Genomic DNA, 27452 nt, shown 5'->3' on the forward strand with positions numbered 1-27452 from the left:
GTGAACATATCCCTCGTTAAAAAAAATGGAGCACTGCCCCACCCCTAGTGTACCTGCTGGCCTGTCCTTTTCATCCTTTGTTCTTTCTGTTGTTTCTGAATTAAATCTTAGACACGACAAACGCCGTAGGCTGCTGCCTTTCGTTTGTGCAAGTAAAACAGTGGAGATGAAGGTACCTTGTCTGTTTATGGCTGGAAGAAATCAACAGGGCCCGTCTGTACCACGCACCTGGATTGGTGTTCAGGCCTGGTCTTCAGTCTGCCTTTCTTGCATTATGTGGTTTAACAAACCTGGCTAACACTTGTCAGACTAACTATACCAGAATGCACCGTCCGCGTGTGTTCTTTAGCACCGGAAGTAGTTTACCTTCCCGCTGTTGGAACCAGGTGAATGGAGAGGTCGTTTCTGGTCGTATTTCACTTTTTCTGACTGCCAGATCCCAGCCGAAACCGCTGTTCCTTCAAGCTGAGCATTTACCGTTTTTTTTTTTATTACATGGAATATTTATACTGTCTGCCAACCTAATTAGTTTCAACTTGGTAGATATATTTTGCAATTAATGTTTATTATCTGTACCCAGTGGAAATTTACATATTTATAGATACATGTAAACGTTCCTAAAACAAATCGACCCTGAGCGGATCTGCTAGTTGTACGTGCCGCCGTCGGGCACTTCTAATTAATAACGTGTGTGCTGTTCGCGTCCCTCGAGGGCTTTAAATGGAGGCCGGTCTAGAGAGACCAGTTTTTTGGTGAAGGTGGGCTCTACGGCTGCAGGCTTCTGAATCCACACGTGCATATATTTCTCTACAACGCACCTAAGTGTTACCCGTTTAGTAAGTATTCACGCTCATGGCGCTGCGCCTTTTTTCTTTCCCACTGCTGCTTGCTGCGAATGTTTTTAAACTCCCACAGCGCCGCGCATTGCTAGAAATGTTTGCCAGAGAAGCGCTCTGTTTTCTTAGAAACCGTTTCTATTTTTATTTTTAAGCAGATGTGATCACGCACATGCTGCGTTTCTCTGCACTGAAAAAAACACACATTCTTCAAATTCAATTGTTTTAGAATGTATTATCTTTTTGAAAATAATATGCCCTGTACAGCACGGCCGAAAGAAACCCGGGGTGATTCTATGCAGGGGTTGTGGGTGGGCGGCCTACAAATACTGAGGTCTTATGTATTGTGTATGCAGATCTACAGGGTATGTGACTATTAATTACTTTCTTTCGGTGCATGTGTTTACATACATTCCAGTCCATCTCAAGACGACGTGGTCAGGCGTATATATTGGAATGTAGCTCTATTTTTTTCTCAATTATTTCGTTCGTGTATTTCACTGGCTCTGCATTGGGTGTTGAACTGAAGGATGATCAGCAAAACACGATAGCTTGTTTTGTTATTCACCCGTGCCCCCAAGCTAGTTATGTATTTTTCCCTTCTTTAAAAAAAAAACACAGAATGTGATTTTTCAAAGATGCTAGCTCATTTTTGGTTGCTGGCTTTTGGTGGTGGTTTGGTGCATATATTGGGTAGAAAGAAAAGAGTTATGGGGTCTTGAATGTCCGTACACTAAAACCTGAGTTACCTATGAACATTCTATTTCCAGCAGGGCTTTTAGTGTGCCGGGTCCACCCTGGTCTCGGACCCGTTCGTAATAAAAAACAAAAACACAGATTAACACGGTTATCTATGGGGCCCTATATTAATGTCCTTAACTGTACAGGGGGAAATAAAACTGAGAATTTTCTGAACAAAGTCTAAAAACCATTAAGTTTTTGTTCATATTTTACTTACTCTTACACCAAATTACCGTTCGGCTGGCACATTATAGGGATCAGAAAAAGTAGTGTGTTTAAGCGACGCCCCTAATTACATAGGCGGCGCCTCTTTTAGAGCCTCCCCCCACCCACACAGACTTTTTTGCATCCCTCTTAAAACCCCGACTCCCAAACATTTTATTTTTGTCCAGAGTAATCCGCATCCGTTTCCGCTCAAGGCTCAATTTAAAGGACAAAACAAACAAACTGTGACGTTAGAAGTCCTTGAATTAATCTCACCCGCTGGTAGTTACACTGGGCTGTACTGCAGCCTATTGTGTGCCTTTGTTCCCTCTGCTACTACCTACGTGGAAGAACTTCGGGGTCAGTCCTGCTCAGTGTGAGGCGCAGCTATTAATGAAGACACCCACCCGTGAAACGCAAATTAGTATTCCACAGGAACACCGTGTGCCCTACATTTTGGAGCCAATAGAATGGGATTCTCAGTCTGTATTGGTCGGCAAGGTAGTGATATTTCATAGTTTTGGGGCGCAGTGCCTGTGCCCCGGGTTGACTACACACATTGAATGTCAAGTTCTGTGGCAAACGGTTGCCACAGGTCCATAACCTTCACATTTGATGTGAATTTGGATTGTTGCACATATTGTTGCCCCTGTGAGGGTTACTAATAGATGCGCTCAAACATTCTTCAGCTGCCCACCGAGAAATGAAATGCGCCACCCCCAACTTTTCCCCTGTGTCCTTTCCCAAGAGGACGCCCGGGATTCCCAGCAGAGCAGGACTCCTTTCCTACCTGGTGTCATGGAGTCATGAACCCCCTCCAGCACCCTCGCAGCAATGCATTCTGGGAGCCGCTCAAGCCTGCTGCTCAGCGTCCACTCTCAAAGGTAAATGGGCCTCAGTTTGGTTGATTGGGATGTCAACCACGCTGACACACATTGTCGACGGGGGCTGCCCAGTTTGGAAGTGTTGCCCACACTCCGGGTCCCGCTGGTATGTACAGTCCAGCAGAGGCACTTGTGGCAGATGGCGTCGGAATAACCTCTTGTCTACACTGTACAGTGAAAACATACCCGGAAAACTGCTGTAATTCTCAGTACTTTTCGGCATGATGAGGCGCGCTTTGACTCCGCAAAGCTTTCACGTATGACCTGCGTGTAGTTGTGGGCGAGAACATGTTGGTCTTGTGATATGGAGTTTATGAACTGCTGCTGCAACTGAGCAAGAGAAGAGGAAATACAGTACTAATGCAGACTCCAGTTTGAAATTTTTTCTGTTTCGTATGAAACCAAGGGTCACGGGTTTGAGCCCTACCCGACTGATGTCAATCTTTCTAGAGATAGTTCACACATTTGAGAGAGATCATCTGCTTTAATGTAGTTATTGGCAGAGGATGGCTTGTCACCTGAGAGGTGGCGAGACTCCTGTTATTAGGACCGCGACAAGGGTGCGATACCGAGAGGTAATGAGCAAGGCCTCCATCCCCTCCTTCCTCTGGACTGAGGATGTCTTCTGTTCAAGGTCTTATCTTGGGTGATCATCTAATGTCTAACCAGGGGGTTCTTACTGCACTCCCTCACTACTTACACAATGTACTACCGCCCCTGGCGGACTGTTGCAGCCATACACCTGGGGTTCACACCTTTTCATACCCTATATTCATCGCCTTCCTACTACTGTAATGACCTGTGAGAGCGCTGGCCTTCTGTGTTCACAGAACTGGTTGCATCGCAGAGCAGCAGAGTTGAGACCAAGAAGTCCCAGTATTGCAGAACCATGCCACCAAGCCACTTGTTTCATATTCCTGTTCAGTGCACCGGTGTATCTTTCATTGATGGTTGTACGGGCTGCCACATCGACTCAAAACTGTATGTTGTGCATGCATGGCCTCATCCCTTAAATTCTCAATGTGTTGTAGTTGGCACTTGTATAGCATGTTGCTGATCCCTCTGTCCCTGAAGTTTTATGCAGTCCATGTTTGATTTGTTGCAGGGCTAGCATCCATGCGTCGTAGGGTGTGTGGTTGCTGAGTGACCTACGGGGTGAGTGTTTGGTGTGGTACCAGAGGACCTCGGGGGAGTTGCAGCTTTGTTGCAACAAAGGTGGTGCTGTCCATCGAAGTGCTTATGTCGTAGAGGCCTGTGTGTTTCCTATAGCGAGATAGATACTTCCCATTGGACAGGTCCTTGAATATTAATTAGGACTTTCTTCTACACATACTTAATAATTATCATCTTTGTGCTTCATGAGGCTGATTCTTCCGAGAGCCATCTCTTGGACCTGGTTGTCTGGTGGCTCGCCAGCAGCCAACAGAAGAGGACAAATAGCCATTTCCTTATTTCTCATTAAAATTGAGGGTTCTTATTTGGATCTGTAGGGTGCCCCTAAGTTAGGCGGGTTGTACCAAAAGGCTTCCTGATCCATCCAAGTCTTTTGCTAACTTTAATGATAATTGGAGGTGCTATATCTGAGCTCTAGGTTCTTCTTAAGATAGGTTTGAACCTTGTGTTAGAAGGCAGGAGCTGCACCCTGTATACCCAGATGCAGACGGCATTGCATGAGATGCATCTGGCCACTGGGAGCCAGTGATGGGCCTGAACGACTGATCGGAAGAAGTTGCATGTTCATTTGAGCAGTAGGAATCTGGCTGTGGTATTCTGTATCCGCTCTAACATGCATAGAAAGAGGACCAGACCCCCTATATTACCCAGTAAAGTATCAGACAATGGTAATGTGGACCTGCGGAGAAACCCCAGGAATGGGAAAATACTTCCATGTCCAGAGTGTGTAAAGTGGATTTAATGACTTCATCTACCTGCAGTGTTACCTAGGGCTCAGTCTTGATAACTCAGTGCTCCTATTCCTTTTTTCGAAGTGAGGGGGCACACAATTATCTTGGGCCACCATGCACATGTTGGGTGGTACACCTTTTTCAACATGTTACAATTTCGTTTTGCGATGTGGCCAGATTTTAAGCGGGTGTAAGTCATTCAGTTGTAGGATGCTAGCTAGGAGGATCAAAGAGGGTAGCTGTCTACAGATTTTTCCATCACCAGTGGAACCTGGTTGTCATCACTGTAGTAGTGGCAGGAGAAAGTGGCACTTTTGACGATACCCAGTAGAGGTCTCCGATAGCTTAAAAGTGTGATTGCAATATTTGAGCTTTGATGTACACATGCTTAAATTTTGTACAGAGATGACTGTAAACGTAAGATAATTATATATGTAGTTTCTGTGCAAGGAAAAGAGGTACCCATTACACTGTTGTTCCTAGGAATCAAAGTTCCTATACTTTGCCCAATAAGGTAGGGTGGTTGACTGTTAAATGCTGCTGAGAGATCATGTAGCAAAAACGTTGAATCGCAATTCTGGCCAATTTCTGATTTGTGGTAGTGTGTGGTGGTAATCGGAGAGGATTTGGCTCTGCAACTGGAATGGGTACTTATTTGAGCATTCTAAGGGATTTTGTTGCGTTTAAAAAAATGTTTATAGTTGTTAGAAGGGTGCTCTATAAATTGTCCTATCAGGGAATTTTTAGGTTCATCAAATGTAAAGGCTCTAGTCCTTGTTTTTTCAGGAGTGCTTTTGTATTGGCTATGTTGAACTCTTGCAGGAAGTAGACCAGCAGAAAAGAGGAGCTATGGATGCATCTAGGTATGGACCGCTGCCAACATTGATAGGAGTCTGTCATTCAAGATGCCCAGGGCTAGGCCTGAGCAGGCAAGACACATTTGTCATGGGGTTTCCCCAAGTTTGTGTAGACTTCTTCTACAGGCAGACAGACTTCCACTATAAATGTGCATACCTCCACTGCTGGTCCGCACTTCAAATGAGAATAATTCTTTCTTCTATCTCCTTTGTAGAGTGTGGACCTAGCCAAATGGTAATGATTGGAGAGAAAGGGATGGTTTTCTGGGAGTGTACTGTTACTGCATTGTGACGCGGTGCTCTTTTAGATGGTTCATGTGGATTTGAGTGGTTCTGAATTATTTAATACATATATAGTCTTGAAGAGGCTCTGGCTGCCTCGGCTAAGATGAGTGAGGTTGCGTCAGGTCACAACCCACATAAAATAAGCCAGTAAGGAAGGCAAAAACCAGTAAGGTGCTCTTTAGACAGTCCTAGCTAACCGTAAATGTAAAAAGTATAATAAAATGGTACTAGCTTATGGAAGCTAGAGTGAGAGGGTGAAAGTCAGTCCCTCTAATTCATGGGTACTCTCAAACGTTTTCCCAGGGGCCAAAAAGTATGGTCTGGGGTGTGACCGAGGGCCGTACTGATAGCAGCAGGATGGTGGTCAGGAGGTATGGGGTTTTTAAGGTGGGTGTAGGTGAAGCAAAGCTTGAGATTCTCCTGAGGCTCAGCCGGGAGTTGTGTTAGCTGCTAATTTAGCGAATTTTGCTGTTATTTTAAAATTGCTGAAGACTGTTGGTTTCCCGCTAACAACTTTTCTTTTAACATTGCACCTCTTTTTAACTTCGTGCAATCCCGTTTACCGGCACAGGTAGTCCAGCAGTGGGAACACGGGTTCGCCATCTTGAATGTGGCAAGAGGTCAGTGGGCTATCCTTTGACTCCCTGAGGGCATATAAACAGTGTCTGGCACGAGCGTGCCTTATGTGATTCTCCTGAGGCTCAGCTGGGAGTTGTGTTAGCTGCTAATTTAGCGAATGTTGCACAGTTATTTTAAAATTGGTGAAGACTGTTGGTTTCCCGCCAACATCTCTTCTTTTATACTTGCACCTCTTTTTAACTTCGCGCAATCCCGTTTACCGGCACAGGTAGTCCGGCGGTGGGAACACGGGTCCGCCATCTTGAGTGTGGCGAGAGGTCAGCGGGCTATGCTTTGGCTCTCTGAAGGCATATAAACCCAATCTGATGCGCCAACGGCGCACCAAATGCAAACCCTTCTGTGACCGTCCACGATCGGACCTCTCTCGGTGCCAGCCCTCATGGTCTGGGGAGCACAGGTAATCAGCTAAAAATGTGTTACGATGGTCTTTTTCCAAAGCATCTCAATCTAAACACCAATACACATTCATGACTTTGTATCAGCCCTGATTCTCAGGACCAGGTGCTCCAAAAAGTTTGTCCAGGGTGTGGGAGCATAATCCCAAAGCTTCTTTTTCACACCTTAGAAATGGCTAGAAACTAATCTGCAAAGTTGGGGAATGACACTGGTGCTGCAACTTGTAAATGTGCCCTGATGAATGTCAGGTCACTGATTAAACATAGCAATGAGAGTGCCTTATACATAGAAGATGAAGACATTAAGATAGCTTTTATTACCGAATCCTGGACGGAATATGTCGCTGGTCCGGACCTGGTCAAGGCGGCGACTCCTTATTTTGTTTGCTACACCTTGAACAGGCCAAAGGGAGGAGGGGGCGGACTTGCTGTGATCTACCACTCTTCCATTATCTCCTCCTTTAGCCCGGAGAGGGGGAAGGCTGTGAGGCGCTAGACTTCTCCTTCCGTTTATCTCCCCAGTATACCATCCAAGGCTCACTTGTCTATAGTCCACCAGTCCTCAGAGCCCACTTCATTGAGAAGGTGGGCAACATTATGGAATCGGGTATTATGGCTTGCTCCTATACTATCCTAGGGGGTTTTAATTTCCATTTGGAAACTATATCCGATCCAGACACAGCAAAATTGCTAGACTTGATGAAGTGTAGTAACTTAGAGCAACTGGTGACAGAGGCGACTCATCAGGCAGGACACATACTTGATGGCATTTTTTCCAACAATTCTTCTTTATGAATAACTGATATTATTCCGCTACCATGGTAGGACCCTAAAGCTGTGGTATTTAAGCATAATATTCCCGAGTGCCACCCTCAGAAACCAGTTTAAAAAAGAAAAATACTGGAGAAAAGAGCATGGAATAAAGTAGTGGCCGTGGATTTGTGCCACATACTTAATAAAACCATAGTTACCCCACCCGCAAATCTAGAAAAGGCAACACGTTCCTACATTTCCTGGCTAGAAACAGCAGGGAACAAGCTTGCTCCTATAAAAAAGTTCTATCCCACTAGAAGGCAACCTTCTGCTCCTTGGTACACACAGGAACTCGGGGGGGGGGGGGGGGATTTGAGTTGTAAACAACTGTAGAGAAGATGGAGAGCGGAGTACAAGGATAGCGATAAGGAGGAGTATAAACAGGTCTTGCCATATACAAACAGCAGATTCATCAGGCAAAGCTTCTATTTTTCTCCATGAAAATCAATAGAGCTACTAACTCGACTAGGGAACTATTTAATACAGTCGCCAGTTTGGCCAATCCAGTGGCTATTACATGTACACCTAGTCAGGCGCTCTGTAAAACTTTGGCCAGTTTCTTTTATGCAAAAGTGAATACCATTTTTTCCGCTTTCACTAATGTAACCCCGAAAACCATGGTGGGTCAAGCAGATAACCTGCATCTTGATAAGAAAGGGTCATTGGACAATTTTGCTCAGCTTACTACCCCAGAAACGGCTAACCTCCTGATGCAGGTGAAATCTGGGTCCCCTTGGATCCCTGTCCGATTGCGATCCTAAAGTTATCAGTAGAGCCTGTCGCTTGTGTCCTGACACACATTTTTAATTCGATGTATAGTGAAGGCTATTACCTGTTGGACTGGGGAAAAAAATTCCATTCTGCCCTTATTAAAGAAACCGAACCTTGACACCAAAGATCCTAATAATTTCAGGCCAATATCCAGACTTCCGATATTGGCTAAAATTGTCGAGAGACATTTAAATATGCAGGTCAGCCAATATCTGGAACTCACACAAGCTCTGGACCAAACTCAGTATGGCTTTTGAGGGGGCCACAGCACTGAAGTGGCACTTTTGAATTCCACCCAAGAGATTCAGACTATTTTAGATCAGGGTGGCAAGGCAGCTCTGATTATGCTAGATCTCTCTGCAGCATTGGACACAGTCCATCACGATTTGTTGATGGACCGGCTGCAGTAGATTGGTATACGGGGTGCAGCAGGGAGACTCTTAGGATTGTTCCTGTCGAAACGGAGTCGGCAGGTGGCCCTGGGGCAATTTGTATCAAACCCTTTTTCATTGCCATGTGGTGTCTCGCAGGTGTCCTCACTGAGTCCGACATTATTTAATATATATGTATCCTCTTATATGTATCCTCTCTGGCGCCTCTTATTCGGTCATTTGGGTTTAGTCTGACTACTTATGTGGATGATGCGCAAATTGTGGTGTCTCTTTTTCCATCTGAGGTAAAGAGCACAGCTCTTCGTTTTAAAGAGTGTATGAATGCCGTAGGGTTTTGGATGGCCCAAAACTGCCTTAAATTAAACTCCAGCAAGACGGAGGTGGTATTTTTGGCAACGATCCTAATTTCTGAACGGTGGCCAGATACCCTGGGCACCCTCCCCGCCCCTAACAGGAAGGATAAAAACCTAGGTGTGTGGATGGACCAGAAGCTTAATTTTAAAGACCGAATAAATGCGGTGACCCCGGCCACATCTTTTGTGCTTACGTCTTGCAATTAAATTCTGTCATTATTACCCACAGAATGCCGAAAAACAGTGATTACTTCCCTCTCCAAGTCGAGGCTGGACTACTGCAATAGTCTGTATTTTAACATTCAGGAAGGCTTAATGCAGAGGCTGCAGCTCCTGCAGAATGCTACTGCCAGGCTGGTGTTGGGCATTTCAAAATACGCCCCAATAGCGAAAGAGATACGGAAATTGCACTGGCTGCCAGTTAGGAAGTGTACCCGGTTCAAGGCGTTGTCTGGTTCATAAGGCACTTTACGGAGCAGAACCGGACTATCTAAAAGAGCGGCTGTACTGGTACACTCCAAATAGACCATTACGCTCATCTGACGCCAAACTGGTCTATGTGCCGTTTGTAAAAAAAAGTCACATGTGGTGGTAAAAGCTTTGTAGTTAATGCAGCCAGAGCTTGGAATCAGCTTCCTCTGTATTTTAGAGGTATGTCGAACCTTCTGGCTTTCTAAAAAGCCTTAAAAACGTGGTTGTTTGCTGACTAGCATGACCCTGGTTTCAATACTTGGGAAGTTTTCACATAGAACCGGGACACCCTCTGGTAACCGTGCGCTCAATAAATGCTATAACATAACATAACATACAAGTAGTGGCTGAATTGCACAATGCGAAACATACAAGTAGTGGCTGAATTGCACAATGCGAAACCAGACAACCTGGGATAATTCCCGGCTCTCCCACTTGACCAAATTGTGTGATCCTAGGCAATTGCTTTTTCCACTTTGCCTCCTTTTCCCTCTCTTGTGTTAGATTTAATCAACTAGGATGTTGGCCATTTGTAATAGCGACGGAAATCACCCTGAGGGCACATATGACAACCGACTTGCCTCTTGGTTCACTATTGGCAGTGTTGTCCGGGTTGCTGGAACCATGATTGTTTCAAAATTCATGTTTGAAAGCTGTCATTTAAATAATAAAATACCGATTAATGCAGTGATATCATCGGCTGTATAAAGTTAAAATGTTCTGCATGTTAACGAAATACAGTTTGAATTTTTAAGAGACTTTTATCCTATTTATACACGTTTGTTGTGAAATGTCTTTTAAAAAATGAAGGGGTTTCTAAAGTTAAGTGGTGCAGGACTTCCATTCTGAATGTTAGCGCTGATTCAAGGTAAACAGCATAATAGTGCTGCTGTTCACCAAGGGGCTGTATTGAGATGTCAGGAGAGCCGCAAGCGCCCCCGGGCCGTACTTTGAGTATCACTGCTCCAAACGATATTGGGAGGGAGAAAGGGAGGCAAGCACGACCGACTACCGTTTTGTGTGAGTAAAAGGCCGCTTTATTGAAACAGGTGCACATCACAATTTTACCAACTGGCTAACCGCCTTACAAAACTAAATCCTCTCTAAACATCGATTTACCTGACCCCCTTTTGTTTTTCTCCCCCCACCCCTACGATCCCACATGATAAAATCCCCCCACCCCACAACATAACAATATAACTGCATTATATCCTATTAATAACCAATTTTGTCCCCTACCTCTTAAATTCAAAACCTCCAATACCTACATTCCTATCTGTCCTTATCCAACTGTAACCAAACTACCCTCTAATGTGACCCCCCAAACTGGTTACACTTTCCCCGCTCCCGTTCCCCAAGTCCCCAAACATAACGACAAAATACCGAACTCCAGCCAAACTTGGCCAACATCCAAAACAAATTCCGCCACCCAGGAAAAGGTGCAGTGTAGGTGAATACACCGCCTCCCACTTTTCCTGCCCCCCTGCCCCCCTGCCCCTTCCGTGCCTCTAAAAGGAACAAAGTACCAGTGTCCTACTCTCGGCCCACGCCCAACAGCCGGGCCAACACTTCACGAAGCTCTAGAAGGTATAAATCCATACCGATCCGCGAGAGGTGGACCCCATCCCCCTGAACAGTTCTGGCGCATCATAATGAATTTCCCGGTGCCAAATCCTCTCAAAACCTAGGTGCCAGCAGAAACGCACCATCTCCACGTTTATTTTCCTCCTTGCCTTGTCTACCGCCTGCGGACAACTTGCCCCACGCCAGACCCTACGCGGCACCAGCACCGTCCATACCACTGAACAACCTGCCCAACCTCTCCGCAATTCCGCCAAGTCCCCCCGCATCGCCCTCATCAAGACCCGTCTCCCGCACCATATTGTTCTCCCCCAAACGGAGAACCAACACGTCCGGGCAACGCCCGCCCTGAACAATGCCATTCAACGTGGACAGTAACTCCTTCCAGTGCATGCCCCCCCCTCCATACCACTTGATACAAAGAAGGAATACATCCCAAATTCTCCCCAAAATAGCTATCTTGTGCCTGCAATTTCACTCTCTTCACAAATGAATGGCCTACGATCCAGATCAACATTCCCTTCTCCATAGGCCCCGCCACTGAACCTGAAACGAAAAACAACTAAGTGACAAGTCCCACAACGCCTTTCCGCACTTCACACCAACTCTGCGCTGCGCACATAACGCCAGTAGCATGCCGAGGAACTACCTCACCAACCGCATAATGGCCCCGCGACCACAACCCCGGCGATGGGCCTCTGACGCCGCCCCAATGCGGAACGAGTGCATGCCATACTGCTTGGCCTCCACCCCCAACCTACCCAGCGCCTTGCGCAGCACCCCTAACAGTTGTGGCCCCGTCGCTCCTTTACCATCCACATGCCGAAACACCACGCCATCCATCTGCCGAAAGCCGTTCCAAGTCCACCCCCAACGCACCGGGCACGCACTCCCTCCGCCACCCGCAAAGTCACCCAGGCCCCCACACAGCGCTGGTCCGTTTTAGATTGACGCAGCCAAATGCTCACCTCCCGCCGCCCCAGTCGCACATCAGACCATCCCAGGCCCTGGAATTCTCTCTCCCCCCTCCCCCCCCCCACCATTTCAGACACCGGAAAGGCCCCCGCAAACATCCATACCATAGGAGTCTCAAACAAGCAAGCCTCCCGCCCGTCCATACATACCGAATGCAACACCTCTACGACTCTCACCAACAGGTCCTCTGACAGAGGCCGCCGCCTTGCCCCTGCCTGCCTGCATTCCCGGGCCCAGCCCTCCAGCATTCGCGACCCGAGCTCCCCCGCAGAAGGGGCATACCCCCAGCACAGCTTACCCATGAAGGCTATCCCTGCCAGCTTGCCCGCTATGGTCACCTTCCTGAGACCCGTGTCAATCAAAGAGAGCATAAAACGCACCACATCATCTCGCCTGTCCGCTCCCGGGGGCCTCCAACGCGCCCCGGACGCCACAAACTCTCCCCATGCAGCCACATACATTGTCCTGGTCGAGTCCGCCAAAGATCCTAGAACCAGTTGTAACATACAGTGTTGCCCATGTGCCACAGCTGCGTCGGCATGGGCGTCTGGTCCTGTTCCGCGTCCTTGGCTAACCCACTTAATCTCCCTCACTGCGAACAAGACAAGGCATCCGCAATGTCATTGTCGATGCCCGGTACGTGCACCGCGCGAAAAGCAATGTCATGCCGCAAGCACCCCAGCACAAACACCCGCAGCAGCTTCAGCACCTGCTCATCCCTGGCCGATTGACCACCTTAACTACGGCCATGTTGTCCACATGGAAAGTCACCCTCCTGTGTGCCAGCACCTCTCCCCACAGCCACACTGCCACCACCAAAGGGAAAAGCTCCAGGAAAGCAATGCTCCTGCCTCCCCCGCTCCACTCCGGGGGCCAACTCTCCGCACACCACTTCCCGTTCCAGTACAAACCAAAACCGTCGCAGCCCGCCTCATCCGAGAAAATCTGCACCTCCCAAACCATGTCCACGTCCCGCTGTAAGGGAACACTGTTGAACTGGTCCAGGAAAAACCTCCACATCCTCAAATCTTCCCACACACCCGCCGACAAACGCACATGGTGGTGCGGGGGCCTGTTGCCCACCAGCGCCCTACCCAGGCATGCAGGCGCCCGCCACTCCGGGCTGGCTTCTGGCCCCTGCCCCCCCCCCCTGCGGGTGGGGCGCCCCTGAAAGGGCTGATACACTATCGGCAAACCACTGGCAGTAAAAACAGCCTTGCCTGAGCCCGCCAGCCCCATCGTCTGCTGCCAAAGATCGCAATCCAGCTCCCCCCACTTGGCCTCCGGATCCCACGCCATCCGAGCAGGAAACTCCTCGTCGTATTGTGCCCACGCATATCCGCCCCCAGTGATCTGCGCCTTCCGCACTACGTCCATGTATTTGAACATGGCCACCGAGCACTCTGGGAATTTCTCACAGTACACACTTGCGAAAATCAAAAATGCCGCCGTCCAATTCTCGATCGTCCAGGGCACCCGCGGCCGCTTCTGCAGCTCGTATTCCTTCTCCTTTGACCGTACCTCGCGGTGAAGTAGTTTCAATAGCTCCACATACTCCCCCTTCCAAATCTTTTCTTTGGTGGATGCTATTAAATGGGCCCCCAGCGGCTTCATGACCCCCATGTAAGGGAGCCGCTTGATTTTCAACTCCTTGCTCTCAACCTTTGCCGCCCCGTCATCCCCCGCCGCCGCGCCAACCAGATTCCCAGGCGTCGACCCGGCCGCCGGCGCCAATCCCCCTTGAGCACCCCCGCCTTCCGGTGCCAGCAACAACTCCTCTGCCCCCACACTCTTATCCGCCACATACTTGCCCTTGCACAACCGATCCTCCCCCCCCCTCCCCCACACCTACTGACACCAGGCGCGCCGCTCTGCATTTACCTGGCACCAGCACATCCCCACGTGGCTTCACGCTCCTCCAATCCAACTCCGACCTGTTGGCTTGTGTCCGGGCCGCCGCAACCCCCAGGCCCCGTGCCGCCTGCAAAAAAGAAGAAACCCCATCACCGGCCACCCCTCTCACCATCCCTCAACTCCCCTTCCTCCAGGCTATCCTCATCACCTTCCCGCAAATCCACACCACCCCACCTATACACCTGCCTAGCCAGCGGAGGTGCCGACTGCACCCTACCAGAGGCCCGCGGCCCCTCTCGACCACCCCCCCATACAAAACAGTCCTCCTCCGTGCTGTTCCACATCCTCTGCTGGTCCCCAAGCCGCTGGGGCCGTGTGGCGGGATGGGCTGGTGAGCCCACCAGGGGCCTTCTTGTGCCAACCATGTTGAGGTCCCTCGCCGACTCCGGGCCTGCCGCGAGAGGCACGGCCCTCCCTTCACCTTAGCGCTGTTCCGCCGCACCCAGCCGGGCCAAGTCAGCAACCCCGCGCCGGGCGTCCCCCTGCAAGGCAAACGGTACTGCTGATGTGCTGGGTCCCTGCCACTGCACCCCCCCCCTACCTTCCCCCCGCCCCCTTCGCCCCAACTACATCGTCCTCCTCACTCCACACGAGCTCCCCCACACCAGGCCCCCCTAACTCCAGGGAACGCCTCACCCGCTCGGACCCCGGGGCCGCAGCTCCCCCCTGCCTCCAGGCGAAACCTGGGCCTCCCTCAACCCTTCCACCCAGGACTTGAAAATCTCTAAACCCCCCCAGTCCTGTTCGCCCTCTTCCGGCTCAAACATTAAGGGGGAATACCCAGCCTGGCCCGCCCTGGGCGTCCCTCCCCCCTCCGTGCCCCTGCCTCTCGCCCCCCATCTGTACCCCAGCCGCCCCCCAAGCCCCCCCTGCCCCGCTCCCCCTTTGTCGCCCCCACCGCCCCACTGCCTGGCCTCCTTCCTGCCCCGCCACCCCTCGCCGCCGCCCCCCTGCCTGGCCGGGGATGGGCTCCCCTGTCTACCCCCCCGCTGTGGGGTCCCGACCTGCCCCTCCTCCGAAAGCCCTACACTTCTTTGGACCTGCTTGCCCCCCCCCCGCACCTCACTGCACGTCTCTCCTCCCTTCGCTTCCCCCCCCGCTCCCTTATGCCCGGCCTTCTTAAGAACTTTCGCCGCCTTTCCCCGGATCTCCCTGCCGTCAGTAGGCGCGCTGGGGAGATCCTTATCACTTGCCCTCTGCCCGGGCTCCTCCTCGGAGGCCCGCTCCACACGCGGGACAGGCCTCCGCTGTCCGCCGCCTCTTTGCCCCGCTGCGCTCGCGCGGCGCCCTTTGCCACGCGCCGCAGCTGCGGAGACCGCCCCGCCCCCCCTTCCTTTTCCGACACTTCGTGGGCCGCGCTCCTGGCATCGGCGCGGCCCCCAGAACCCACCTGCAACTTTGCCGTCTTCCTCGGGGGCGAGCATCGCCGCAGCCACCCCGGCCGCGGCGCGCTGCGACGGGCGCGTCGTCGCCACCGGGTCCACAAGGAGGTCCATCCGCCCCGCTTCGCTCAGCAGGCGGATGGCCTCCAACACACGGTAATCTCCCTGGGCAGCCATTAAGGTAACTGCACAACGACCCTAGACACACGCCCGACAACGACCCTAGACACACGCCCGACAAAAATACCTAACACTGTTCCCAGCCACCAGGTTTCAATACCTAAAATGGTGGTTGGGGAACAGCGTAAGCCCCTTATATATTTGGGCTGGGAAACGTGAAATTGGGCTGCTTTTGGGCTATTCCCAGGCAGCCCAATACCTAAAATGGCCGCGTCCGTGGCAGCCTCCTTCCCCCTCGCAAAACTGCCCGGGGGCAGGCCTCGCGGCTCGGCTGTCCCCCAAATTACCCTTACAGAGAGCAAAAGATGCAACAGTTAACACATTTAATAAAGCAGTACCTCAGAGAGGAACTAAAGCATCAGTCATCTCTGTGCCAGTTATGCACACACACACACTCAATCAATCAAGGCATTTATAGAGCACACTACTCACCCGGAGGGTCTCAAGGAAGGCGCTTGGGGGGGGGGGGGTGCCGCTACTGCTCGAACAGCCAGGTCTTGAGCTTCTTCCTGAAGGAGAGGAGGTCTTGGGTCAGGCGAAGGTCGGCAGGGAGGGTGTTCCAGGTCTTGGCGGCCAGGTAGGAGAAGGACCTACCTCCTGTTGTCGCTCTTCGGATGCGGGGGATGGCGGCGAGGGCGTGAGTGGTCGATCGGAGGTGGCGTTTGGGGGCGTAGAAGTTGAGGCGGTTGTTGAGGTAGCTCGGGCCTTGGTCGTGTAGGGCTTTGTGTGCGTGGGTGAGGAGACGGAAGGTGATTCTCTTGTTGACGGGGAGCCAGTGCAGGTCTCTCAGATGCCCGGAGATGTGGCTGCGTCTGGGGACGTCGAGGATGAGTCTGGCTGAGGCGTTCTGGATTCGCTGGAGTCTCTTCTGGAGCTTGGCGGTGGTTCCGGCGTAGAGGGCGCTGCCGTAGTCCAGTCGGCTGGTGACGAGGGCCTGGGTGACAGTCTTCCTGGTCTCGGTGGGGATCCACCGGAAGATCTTCCGTAGCATGCGCAGGATGTTGAAACAGGACGAGGAGACGGCGTTGACTTGTCTGGTCATGGAGAGGGAGGAGTCCAGGATGAAGCCCAGGTTGCGTGCATGGTCTGTCGGTTTGGGTGCGGTGCCCAGGGCGGGGGGCCACCAGGAGTTGTCCCAGGCGGATGGTGAGGAGCCCAGGATGAGGACTTCCGTCTTGTCTGAGTTCAGTTTCAGGCGGCTGGTCGTCATCCATTCGGCTACGGCTTTCATCCCTTCGTGGAGGTTGGTTCTGGCGGCGGCGGGATCGTTGGTCAGAGAGAGGATCAGCTGGGTGTCGTCGGCGTAGGAGATGATGTTGAGGTTGTGTTGGCGTGCGATGGCCGCAAGGGGGCTCATGTAGACGTTGAAGAGGGTGGGGCTGAGCGAGGAGCCCTGAGGAACGCCGCAGATGACTTTCGTGGCTGCAGATCTGAACGGAGGGAGGCGGACTCTCTGTGTCCTTCCGGCGAGGAAGGAGATGATCCACTCCAGTGCCTTCTCCTGGATTCTGATGTTGCTGAGACGCTGCACTAGGGTGTGGTGGCAGACAGTGTCGAACGCCGCGGAGAGGTCTAGGAGGATGAGGGCCGCTGTTTCTCCGTTGTCCAGCAGGGCTCGGATGTCATCGGTGGCAGCGATGAGGGCTGTCTCGGTGCTGTGGTTGGCTCGGAAGCCAGACTGTGAGGGGTCGAGGGATCCATTCGTCTCGAGGAAGGCGGCAAGCTGCTTGTTGACGGTCTTCTCAATGACCTTGGCTGGAAACGGGAGGAGCGAGATGGGGCGGTAATTCTTGAGTTCGGTGGGGTCCGCTGTTGGTTTCTTTAGCAGGGCGCTGAGTTCGGCGTGCTTCCAGCTCTCAGGGAAGGTGGCGGTGTCGAAGGAGGTGTTGATGATGTCCCGCAGGTGGGGTGCGATGACAGCGTCGGCCTTGTTGAAGACGTGGTGGGGGCAGGGGTCGGTCGGAGATCCGGAGTCGATAGAGTTCATCGTGCGGATGGTGTCTTCTGTGTTGATCCGGGTCCAGGCGCTGAGGGTGGTGGTGGGGGGCGTTGGTGCGGTCGTGGGGAGCGTTGATTGTGGGCTGAAGCTGTTGTGTATGTCAGCGATCTTGTTGTGGAAGTAAGAGGCGAGGGAGTTGCAGAGGTCTTGCGACGGGGTGATGTCGTTGTTTCCGGCGTTGGGGTTGGAGAGCTCTTTCACGATGTTGAAGAGTTCCTTGCAGTTGTGTGCGTTGTTGTCCAGCCGGTCCTTGAATGCTGTCTTCTTGGTGGCGTGGATCAGTTGGTGGTGCTTCAGGGTGGCGGTCTTGAGGGTGGTCATGTTGTCCGCTGTTGGCTCCCTTCTCCAGGCTTTCTCGAGGGCTCGGCAGTTCTTCTTGGAGCTCTTGAGTTCGTCGGTGAACCATGGGGCCTTCTTGCTGCCGGGTCTGCTAGGCGGGGTCCTCTGTGGGGCGAGGTAGTCTGCGCAGTTGCTGATCCACTTCGTGAGGTTGTCGGCGGCCTGGCTGGGGTTTGCTGAGCTGGCGGGAGGGTGCTGGCTCAGGGACGCGGCGAGCTGGTCTGCTGTGATCTTGTTCCAGTTTCTTCGGGCAGCCTGTTGCTGGTGGTGGTGGATCGTGGATCTTCTGAAGCTGAAGTGGACGCAGCTGTGGTCCGTCCAGTGGAGTCCGGTGGCGTGGCTGAAGACTATGTCCTTACTGGATGAAAAGACAGCGTCGAGTGTGTGTCCGGCTGGGTGGGTGGGGGTGGTCACCAGCTGCTTGAGTCCGAGGATGGCGAGGCTGTCAAGCAGGGTGGTGGTGTTGCGGTCGCTGTTGTTCTCCAGGTGGAAGTTGAGGTCCCCGAGGAGGATGTAGTCGGCAGAGGGCAGGGCGTGCGGGCTGATGAAGTCGGCGATGTCTTCGCTGAATTGAGCGCGTGGTCCCGGGGGTCGGTAGATCAGGGTGCCTCTGAGGGTGGTCTTGGGGTCGGTGTGTATCTGAAAGTGCAGGTGTTAGGCGGTTGTCAGGGTATCGTCGGTGTTGGTCGTGATGCGGATGGTGTCTCTGTGGATGATGGCGATGCCTCCTCCCGTCTGTTTGACGCGGTCTCTTCGGGTGATCTTGTAGCCCTCTGGGATGGCGATGTCGGGCGCTGAGGAGGCGTTCATCCAGGTTTCCGTGAGGAAGGCGACGTCAGGAGCTGTGGTGTCGAGGAGGTTCCAGAGTTAGATGGCGTGTCTGTGGACGGAGCGGGTGTTGAGCAGGATGCACTTGAGGTGGTTGCTGCTGGTGTTCGGCTTGGGTGCTGGAGCGGGGCAGGTCCGGGTGCAGGTGAACTTGCAGGCGTGGCAGCTGAAGGGTCCGTGGGTAAGTTTCGGGGTGGCTCGGTAGCAGTCCTGGATTCGGCCGGTGTTGAGTGCGTTGAGGGTGGCGGCGTCGTAGGTCCGGCGGGTGGGCTGGGGTCTGCGGGGGCCAGGGGTCCTGGCGCTGGGCGCGGTCCGGTCGCAGACGGGCTTACCTTTGGCGCGCCTTCGGCGCACAATCGGCGTGCCCGCTGCGCGTTCGCACGGTCGCCATATATGGCGAAGTGCGAGGGAGGGCGGAGCAGCTGGGAGGCGGGAGCGGGGAGGGCACAGAAAGAAAAGGGGGCGTGGTTAGCGGCACTCAAATGTAGAAGATATCTATAAATTCAACATCTTAGGGCTCTGCCTTCGTGTACCGACTCGCTACATGAGATCTAACATGCTCTTGCTTCTGGGATCACACCACCTCCCCTGCTCTCCTGTGCTTGAGTCCAGTTTTAAATGCTGATCCTCTAAAGGACGTTTACAGTTTGCAGTGGAGATAAAATAAGCCCTGTATAGCAATAATTGGATTTTTTTTTTGTCAACCGAACAGAAGCTGCACACATCCTGGCTTCATTGCAGCTAAGTTTGAGCCGTTTAGAGTTGCCTTCTAATCACGCGCCAGATTAAAAGAAAGTAATGCCTTCTGATCCTCTTAAGCCGGTTTTCGATTATGTTCAAAGCCTTTTCTTCTTTCAGAGAGGCAGTGATGGGGGGAGCCATGGTTTCCGATACGGTTCAAACATGCCTTTTTAACACAAAACTTGAACAGTTGTTAAAATGGCCTTGATGCTCTGTCTATCCTTTTTGGGAGTATCTGTGGTGGCAAATGTGTCTTTCAAGTCCTAAATTAGACCTCTAGACGACCCTGGCAGATTCACTGAGATCTTGAACATCAGGTGTTTACCCGCTTTATAAAAGCATGCCTGAGATGGAATATACATTTTGCTTAAATGACCTGCTTAGTCCTCGCTCTTTATGCTGTATCACATCATTGGTTGCAGCTACAGGTAGATTTGTTCTACATAATAGGTAATCCTCCCAAACACGGACTCGCCACCAATTACACTTTATGTAATTGGGTACAAATGGCTCCAGCATTTGGAAATGCCTCGTGTCATCAATTCTTTGAAAAATACGAGAGTGGGCTCTGGACCACTCACTCCATCCACTGGCTTTCACGTGTGTTTTTTCATGCTTTCTTTGCTTATATGAGCAGTCCAGGGAGCCCATGGCATTTCGAGGATCGTTACAATGCCCATGTGTGTTCCCATTGGATTTTGAAGAAGGGGCTTCCAAGTAGTCCGTTTATTAAACGCAGATGCACCAACACGACATCTAGTTTGTAACTCAGGGGCAGTCTATATACTTGGCAGTATTTACTTTCCTGACAACCTATTTTAATTTCCAATTCAGGATTTAAAAAAAAAAAAAAGTTAGGAAGTTTATGCCGTTTGGATCCCTTCAGCTTTCCCGTTAGGACCCGGTGCTATTCACTAATCACCTTTGTGTATTCATTTGTTTTACTTTGCTGTCTTGATAACATGTTCTTGGGTTTACGGCTGTTTATATTCACAAAATAGGCACGCACGTAGTGCTTAATTTGTAAAAACATAAGTGTCAGGGCCTGTGCCAAGAGGCCACTGCAGCTTGCGCCACCGATTGCCCCTGCCAGTGATCCCAATGACAGTACCAAGATAACTCGTACCCTTCTACAACTGACCATTCAGATTATTCCAGACCCCAATGCTGTACGAATGGCTTGGTCAACAGGTATTAGTCATTTTTAATGTATAATTAATGAATAAACAATGATGTTGTCCTCTTCTCTAAATTAGATAGACAGCGCAACTATGTGGCAGGTTGCTGGTGTTGAAAATCAAGTGCCCGTGCTGAGCACCAGAAACCACCAGCTCAAATTTAAGCACTGCATGCACATAACCTTTTGTAAAGATGCAATGAAAATACTGGCTTTTATCAAAACTATCTGGTATGCAGCATATCTCGATCATAGTAGGAAAAGTCTGAGTTGGGGATTGGAACAATTTTCCAGATTTAAAAGTTTTGTTACGGTTAGGATGCGCAAAATCTGTTTGCGTCATAAGGCAAAATCTCAGTGTACGTTATGGGAAGAGGAAGGCTAGTACAATGTAATGGACAAGTCCACAAAATATTATGGAACTAGACATTAAAGCTGTCCTAAATTTGCCGTGAAGTGGACTATACGTTTGGATAGAAGTGAAGTCTCGCAGTTTTGAAAGTGACCTCTTTGTGAATACCTTTGAAAAAGTTGGCTTTCATTGTATACCTTAAGCATACCCTTGATGTGGGGCCGGTGATGTGGAGCCCACTTTTAATTTCCCTCCATCTTCGTTTGACAAGGAATTAGCCAATCAGGGTCACGGTAGTGCCCCTTCCAACAGGACGTGGTCACATAGAGTGTGTAGATGCCCTAAAGGTAGGTAGCCCATTGGCTCCTACATGTCACCCCCCTGTAGCCCATATACATTTAGCATTTAAGTGGCATCTCTGGTCCCTGAACTTTAAATTCGATGGGCACAAACAAGGTAAGGACCAAGAAAAGCTGCCGACCCGAGGACTGTTGCAGAAAATTTGCACCAAACCCTGCCTGCTGCCTTAAGGACTCAACAATCGTGGTGTGCTGTTTTAACCCTATAAAAACATGGTCTGAAACTGTGCACTGTAGAAATAAAAGTAAAGTTAGCTGCGCGGCGGCCATGCTAAAACATGAAGCGTGACGGCCGTGCAGCGGGCACCATTGGGATCAAATAAAAGGTGTGTGCCATCCAAAATGAATAAACTGTTGGGCCCTGTGCTGAGAACTAAAAGGTGCACAATGGTGAAACATGAAAGTGGGAGCCAGCTATCAAGCTCTCAATTGAAAGGCAGGGGGAGCAGCTGTGCAAAAAGTTAGCCTTCCCATGAGCCCTGTAGAAACAAAAGAAGAAAATCCTGCAAAGGAACCGGCCTAAATGCACTCAAGTGGAAGCCTATAAGCCCTGGGGGCCTGCTCTATGGGCGGGAACAAACAACGAAAAGGAGGGAGAAATGGGATCAAATACCCACTTGAAAGCAAGGATGTTTAAAGGGCACTGAAACAAGCCAGTGAAAAGCAGTGGGCAGACTCTAAGCCTACAAACTACATACAGCATGCCTCGAAGAGACTGCGCAAGCGCTGACTAGGCTTGACCTAAAGAGTAAAAAATGTACATGATTTATTCTTCCTGAACCTGTGATGGTCAACCCTGGTCCTACAGATACTATTCTCTTTTTTTTTATTCATTAGTTAACAAGAATCCTTGCACCCACGTCTTTTCTGTTTCACTGTTATTCTAATATGAGCAATCGTCACCTGCAACTACAAAACAAAATGGCACCTAACCTTTTAGTCAAGTGTTTCTCCTTCTGTGTATATATTTCACAAAACATTTATAAAAAACTGCAGATGTAGCGTCCTCTTTGGAGTCCTACTGTGAAACAGTGACTCCTGTCGAACGTAAGCATTAAATGCCTGTTTTTGTGCGTGCAATCAATGTCCTCGTGACTGCCTTTATCATATTAGGTACTTTTTTCAGCAACCTAAGAGCAATGTATATTTTCCTCTTTCTTCTCAGGGAGTGAGGCCGATTTCAGCTCGTCGAGCAGCACCGGGAGTATTTCGGCTCCAGAAGTTCATATGTCTGCCACTACTGCCACCGTGGTTGCCACTGGAAACAAAAGGTCCTCATTTTCTCGCATGTAAGCATGGAACCTTCTGGAATGATCATGCTTTACAGCTGGTTTGTGCACTGGAGGTTTACAAGAGATTTATTTTATGCTTTTAGGAAAGCATGTGTTTTCTTCTAACTAAAGGGAAGTTGGTTTGAGCTTCAACTCCTATTGGATTTTGCAAAAACGTTATATTTCAATTTGCAGCCACTTATGCCTTGTTATACGTGCATGATAACCATGCTTCCGCTCTGGCTCAAAAGACTCAAGTATTTTTTTAATATAGATTGTACGATTCGGAGTAGTGTTTGACACAATTGTAGTAATTGCACATCTAAAGTGCTAACCGCGACATGCAGCTTCACGACTTTATTTTGGTGTGTGATTAAAATATTTTTTTTAAATCCATGCTGATTCACTTATGTGGCTGATAGGTGGCTGCATCCATACACCATGGCTCGCTTTGTGTATGTATAAAAAAGATGCTTTTTTAAAGGTCAAGAAGGATGTGCATGCTCTCAACCATGACAAGAGCTTTCTTACTATTATGGTGCCTAATTTCAGACTAATTCTAAACTATATTATTTAATTACTAACTTGTTACTGAGATAAAAAGGTGACTATATTAGATTGCTGTTACATTGTTGTTGTATTTTGGGTAGTGTATGTTGTGTGTTTTTTTTATTATTATAATTTTTTTTTAATGGGGTGTGTAAGAAATTAGGAATTTTAATTAAGGGGGTAAGGATCCACCTCCAGTTGTAATGACAGTCTTTGTCCGGGTGACTCACTAAATTAACGTGCGCTCAAGCCCATGGTAGCTATGTCATAGAGGCAACAGGCTTAAATTAGAGGCAATGTGCAAAGTAATTATGCAGTACTAAAACAGTAATAAAGTGAAAAGGATACATAATACAAAAAAAAACTGGTTAGAAAAACGCAGTAGAATTGACTAAGCAAAATGCCACCAAAATGATAAAAAATCTACTAAGGGGAACTAGATATGTGAATTTTTAACATGAAATAGCGCCAAGAAGCACAAAGTGCCAATGATAGTCAATAGTCACTGCAGAACAGGACCAAGGCACAATGTGACGCTGGCTGTGAGGGCGTGCAGGTCAGGTACACTAACCAGGTTCATCCTGGTCAATAATTTTCTTTTCTTACTATAGTCCTTTAAGTCCCAATCCACCACATGATTACATTTCTAAAGTCCCCAGGACCTCAGGGGAGTTACTTAGATACTCTCAGGGTGTCAGACAGAGACCAACAGCAGGTTCCAGTCCAGGTCAAGTTGCCACTGGTCAGCAGGTCTCTTGCAACCCTGTTGTGTCCCTGAAGCTTTAACAGGAGGTCTGCCTTATGACCCTTGGATTCCACTTCTTTGTCCTGGATACAAGAATGAGAGCAACTTCAATCTCTAGGCTCTTCTCAGTGCTCATACAGCAGGTTTAATCCTCTTCTGTCAAAAACATATGCTAGATTTAGTCAGATGCCCGGCGCGCGTGCACCGTGTGGTGCAGCCGCTGGATGGTTCCCGGGGGCTCGTCTGGAGGGTGGTCAATGGGGAAGTGAGGGGGCAGAGCCCCGCGTAATGTGGATCTTCATATGGCCCACTTAACTCTTTGTGTAGAGGCTGGTGTGAGGTGGCAAAATTACTATTGGGTAAACGTAGCCTTCTGTGTTATCGCTTTTAAAATCATTAAAAAAAATAATTTAAAAAAACAATGCATAGACCTACTCGATCGAATGGTTGTACACTAAATGACGGGCTATTATCATGTACATATCATGTGCCACGTGATCTAGAACTGTAACTGCATGTTGGCTCATAACACCAAAGTCGATTTGTATCTTACAATGGGAACATGTCAATTCACATTGTAACCACAGTCCGAAAAAGACCGCCTTTCTTCATTTGTTCTGTGACTAAGTGATTCCTAAGTACAGATGAATCCAGTGTGTAGCTAAGCATAAAAATACTTGATCCAATTGTTATACAGTAAATCGATTTTACAAGTAGCCAATCCAAAGCAGGTGGTTTGTGAAATAGTCGAATTCAGAAACATGTGGTTCGGGATGAGACATGCACTTGTTATTCCCACTGTTAAGTTAGCATAGGCTTATTAGAAGTTTAAACGCCATTTTTCCTTTTTTCTGCTTTTGCACACAACACTGCATATAACTGTTGTTGTAAGTTAGGCTGCGTAAAATGCTTCGCATGAGACTGGCTTGTTTTCAGCATCCCTAGACTTACATCGTGACTGCACACTGAGTGCTAAAGCCTCCAAGGTTATCATAACAAGGTAGCTGTTGTCCGGGCTGATCGGCTAACGTTCTAGCCATAACCTATATGCAGCTGCAAGCCAACGCAATCCTGGCGCCTTTAATATCACACTGTAGGCATGATTTCAGGCACTTGGAAGATTTCCGTTTCCAGAGAGAGAGCGCTTTTGCAGATCCTGATGTGATTCATCCCTGCTGATCTTAGAGGTATGGGGGTCCACCAAACAAGCCTAAGAGACCTTCTTTAGTTTATAAAACATAGTTCCCATCTAGGGAGGGTGATTTACTAGGCGCAAGAGTACCTATTTTCCCTTTCTGTGATACTTCTGATTTTCATACGGCTTTCTTTGGTTGGATCGCCGCTCACTGGGGTGTATCTGATCCCATCACGTAGTTGAGAGTATATCTCCGCTTTATAGTCTTGGACGTTCTGCACGACAATGGCTCCCCCTTTGTCTGCGGGTTTGATAACAATGGTTTTGTTATTCTTCAGAGTATCCAGTGCTTCACGTTCTCCTTTCGTGATGTTGTGTTTCACATATGTTTTGTTGGCGCAGGCTTTCATAACGTCATATAGTACCACACTTTCATAGGTCAGGATTTTAAGGGATACTGTATGCGCTGGAGGCATGAATGTCGATGGTGGACGCATCTCAATATATGATGAGGATGATATCGGTAGTGAATGTTTAAAGAAATGTCTTGGGTGAATCTTGCGAAAGAAATGATACAGCTCTGCCTTTATGTTGAAACGGTTCGCATGGGAAGTAGGCACAAATGACAGGCCCTTGTTGAGGATGCTGGTCTCTTCAGTGGAAAGCCTGTAGGTAGATAGATTAATGATCATTTTTTTTAAGATGATTTACCATCTTTAGGTCCTTCTCCCGGGTGCTGATCTCCCTGTGATTCTCGGTTTAGAATCGCACTTGTTTGGGGTTCTTCCCCTGTTGACGCCCTGTGTCCCAGTTCTGTTGGTTCTGTCCTCTGTGCGATGGTCTGTTCCAGTTGCCGCACCGTCCTCTTGGCGGTCTCCAGTGGGTATCCTCTAAAAAAGGTTGGGGCCCAGTATGTTGATCCTGAGGCAGTTGGTACCATGAGTCTTGGTTTTGGTTGCCACTACTGGAACCCGCTTGATCACTGTCACTTCCTGTGCTGTAGGAAGAATCCGAGAAATTAGTAAACCTCCTTCCATCACTGTATCCTCCCCTTCCCCTGTTGAAGAAGTGGCCCTGGTTATCCTGCTTGAAGTAGTCTTCTTGTAGGTACTGGTATGTCTTATTTTTGTCGTAGTAGCGTACGTCTTTCGCCAATTTGTCTAATTTCTTTGCTTGTGTATTGACGTCAAAATCCTTTAGCGTTTTCCCCAATCTTTCTAAGGCTTCCTTCGTATTAGCTAGTGCGGAATCGCCACTTATTTCTTGTTTGAGGTCACGGATTTCTTTCATCAGCTTCTCGACTTGTTCCAACGCTGTTTCCACCCCCAACACCATCCAGTGATGTGAACAGTTGTTTGCCACAAAGCTGAATACTTCTTTGAATTTGGGGTTATCTACAAATATCGCCGGTTCGTTGCGGACTTGTAGGCCTGTCGGTATGATGTTTGCTTGGAGATATTTCGTCAGTAGATGTCCGTGCAACCGAGTGTGAATACGTTTCTTCTCTAAGCGTTCCAACTTGAGTGAAAAATCAATATTGGGAGTTTTAGATGATCGGAATGTCGACCCAGATTCTCATTCTATCAGACTCCTGATCTATTCCTCTGTGTAAGAGAGAGTGTCCCGCTCGGTCATGATTAGACACTCGATTTGTAAACAACAATGAAAAGAAAACCCTCGCAAGTATGCACTTGCTCTGAGTGTTGTTTTAACGGGGTAAACCCATGAAAACCTACCCGACCCGGGTCAGTAATACAGTATACTCAAGAAATGGTTATTATAGTACTTTTTTAAAACGCACATACAACGGAAAAAGCATTCACCACTTAGAGCTCCAATATGATTTAGAGAAACCAGAATTTAATTCCATGAAATATGCAGGCATTAAATGCAATATAAAGTCAAAGCATTGATGCGGAATGTCAACAGCCGCATGGCGTCTGAAATTATTTAATTGAAGGAATATTTTGAAATATTATATAGATCAGATGAGCTCCTTGCTGGACTACCTCCTTCAGGAAGGGAGAACAAAAAAAGAGTTCCTTATTCCCCAAAATAAACATTCTTTAGAAAAAATCTGAACACAAGTCTTGGGGAAATCACCCCAGCCTACAAGTTGAAGGGCGGCTAAATGATTCATGTATTTGAATTGAACTTTTGCAGTTCCCTAAATCCATTTGTTGACTTGCAAAGCATTCTGGTTGTTTATATCTTTTACGAAGGTATTTTTCAATTTAAGGGTGTTTCATCTGGTTGTTTAAATGTAGAAGGGCAGCCAGAGAGTGCAAGGATAGATTATTGAAGGTCAATCTTGTCAAATTTCCTTAGCTCCCTGAGGTGGGGTACATGAAGAACACATTCCAGGGGTGTCGAATAGGTG

At 49.1% G+C, this 27452-nt stretch overlaps 1 protein-coding gene across 2 annotated transcripts in view; it reads left to right on the plus strand.

Moving 5' to 3' along the window:
* The first annotated feature begins 392 nt into the window (after positions 1-392).
* The window catches only part of LOC144828579 (syntabulin-like), a 70988-nt gene continuing 43928 nt past the window's right edge, over positions 393-27452 (plus strand). The window contains exons 1-2 of one of the 2 annotated variants that reach the window (XM_078686871.1): positions 393-836; positions 22538-22661. In XM_078686871.1, coding sequence (XP_078542997.1) covers positions 22600-22661 — 62 coding nt within the window. In that variant the 5' untranslated portion in view covers positions 393-836; positions 22538-22599. The remainder of the gene's footprint in view (positions 837-22537; positions 22662-27452) is intronic. The other variant, XM_078686872.1, reaches the window with a different exon arrangement.

The sequence above is a fragment of the Lissotriton helveticus genome, chromosome 4_1 (genome assembly GCF_964261635.1).
Source record: "Lissotriton helveticus chromosome 4_1, aLisHel1.1, whole genome shotgun sequence".
Lineage (NCBI taxonomy): Eukaryota > Metazoa > Chordata > Amphibia > Caudata > Salamandridae > Lissotriton > Lissotriton helveticus.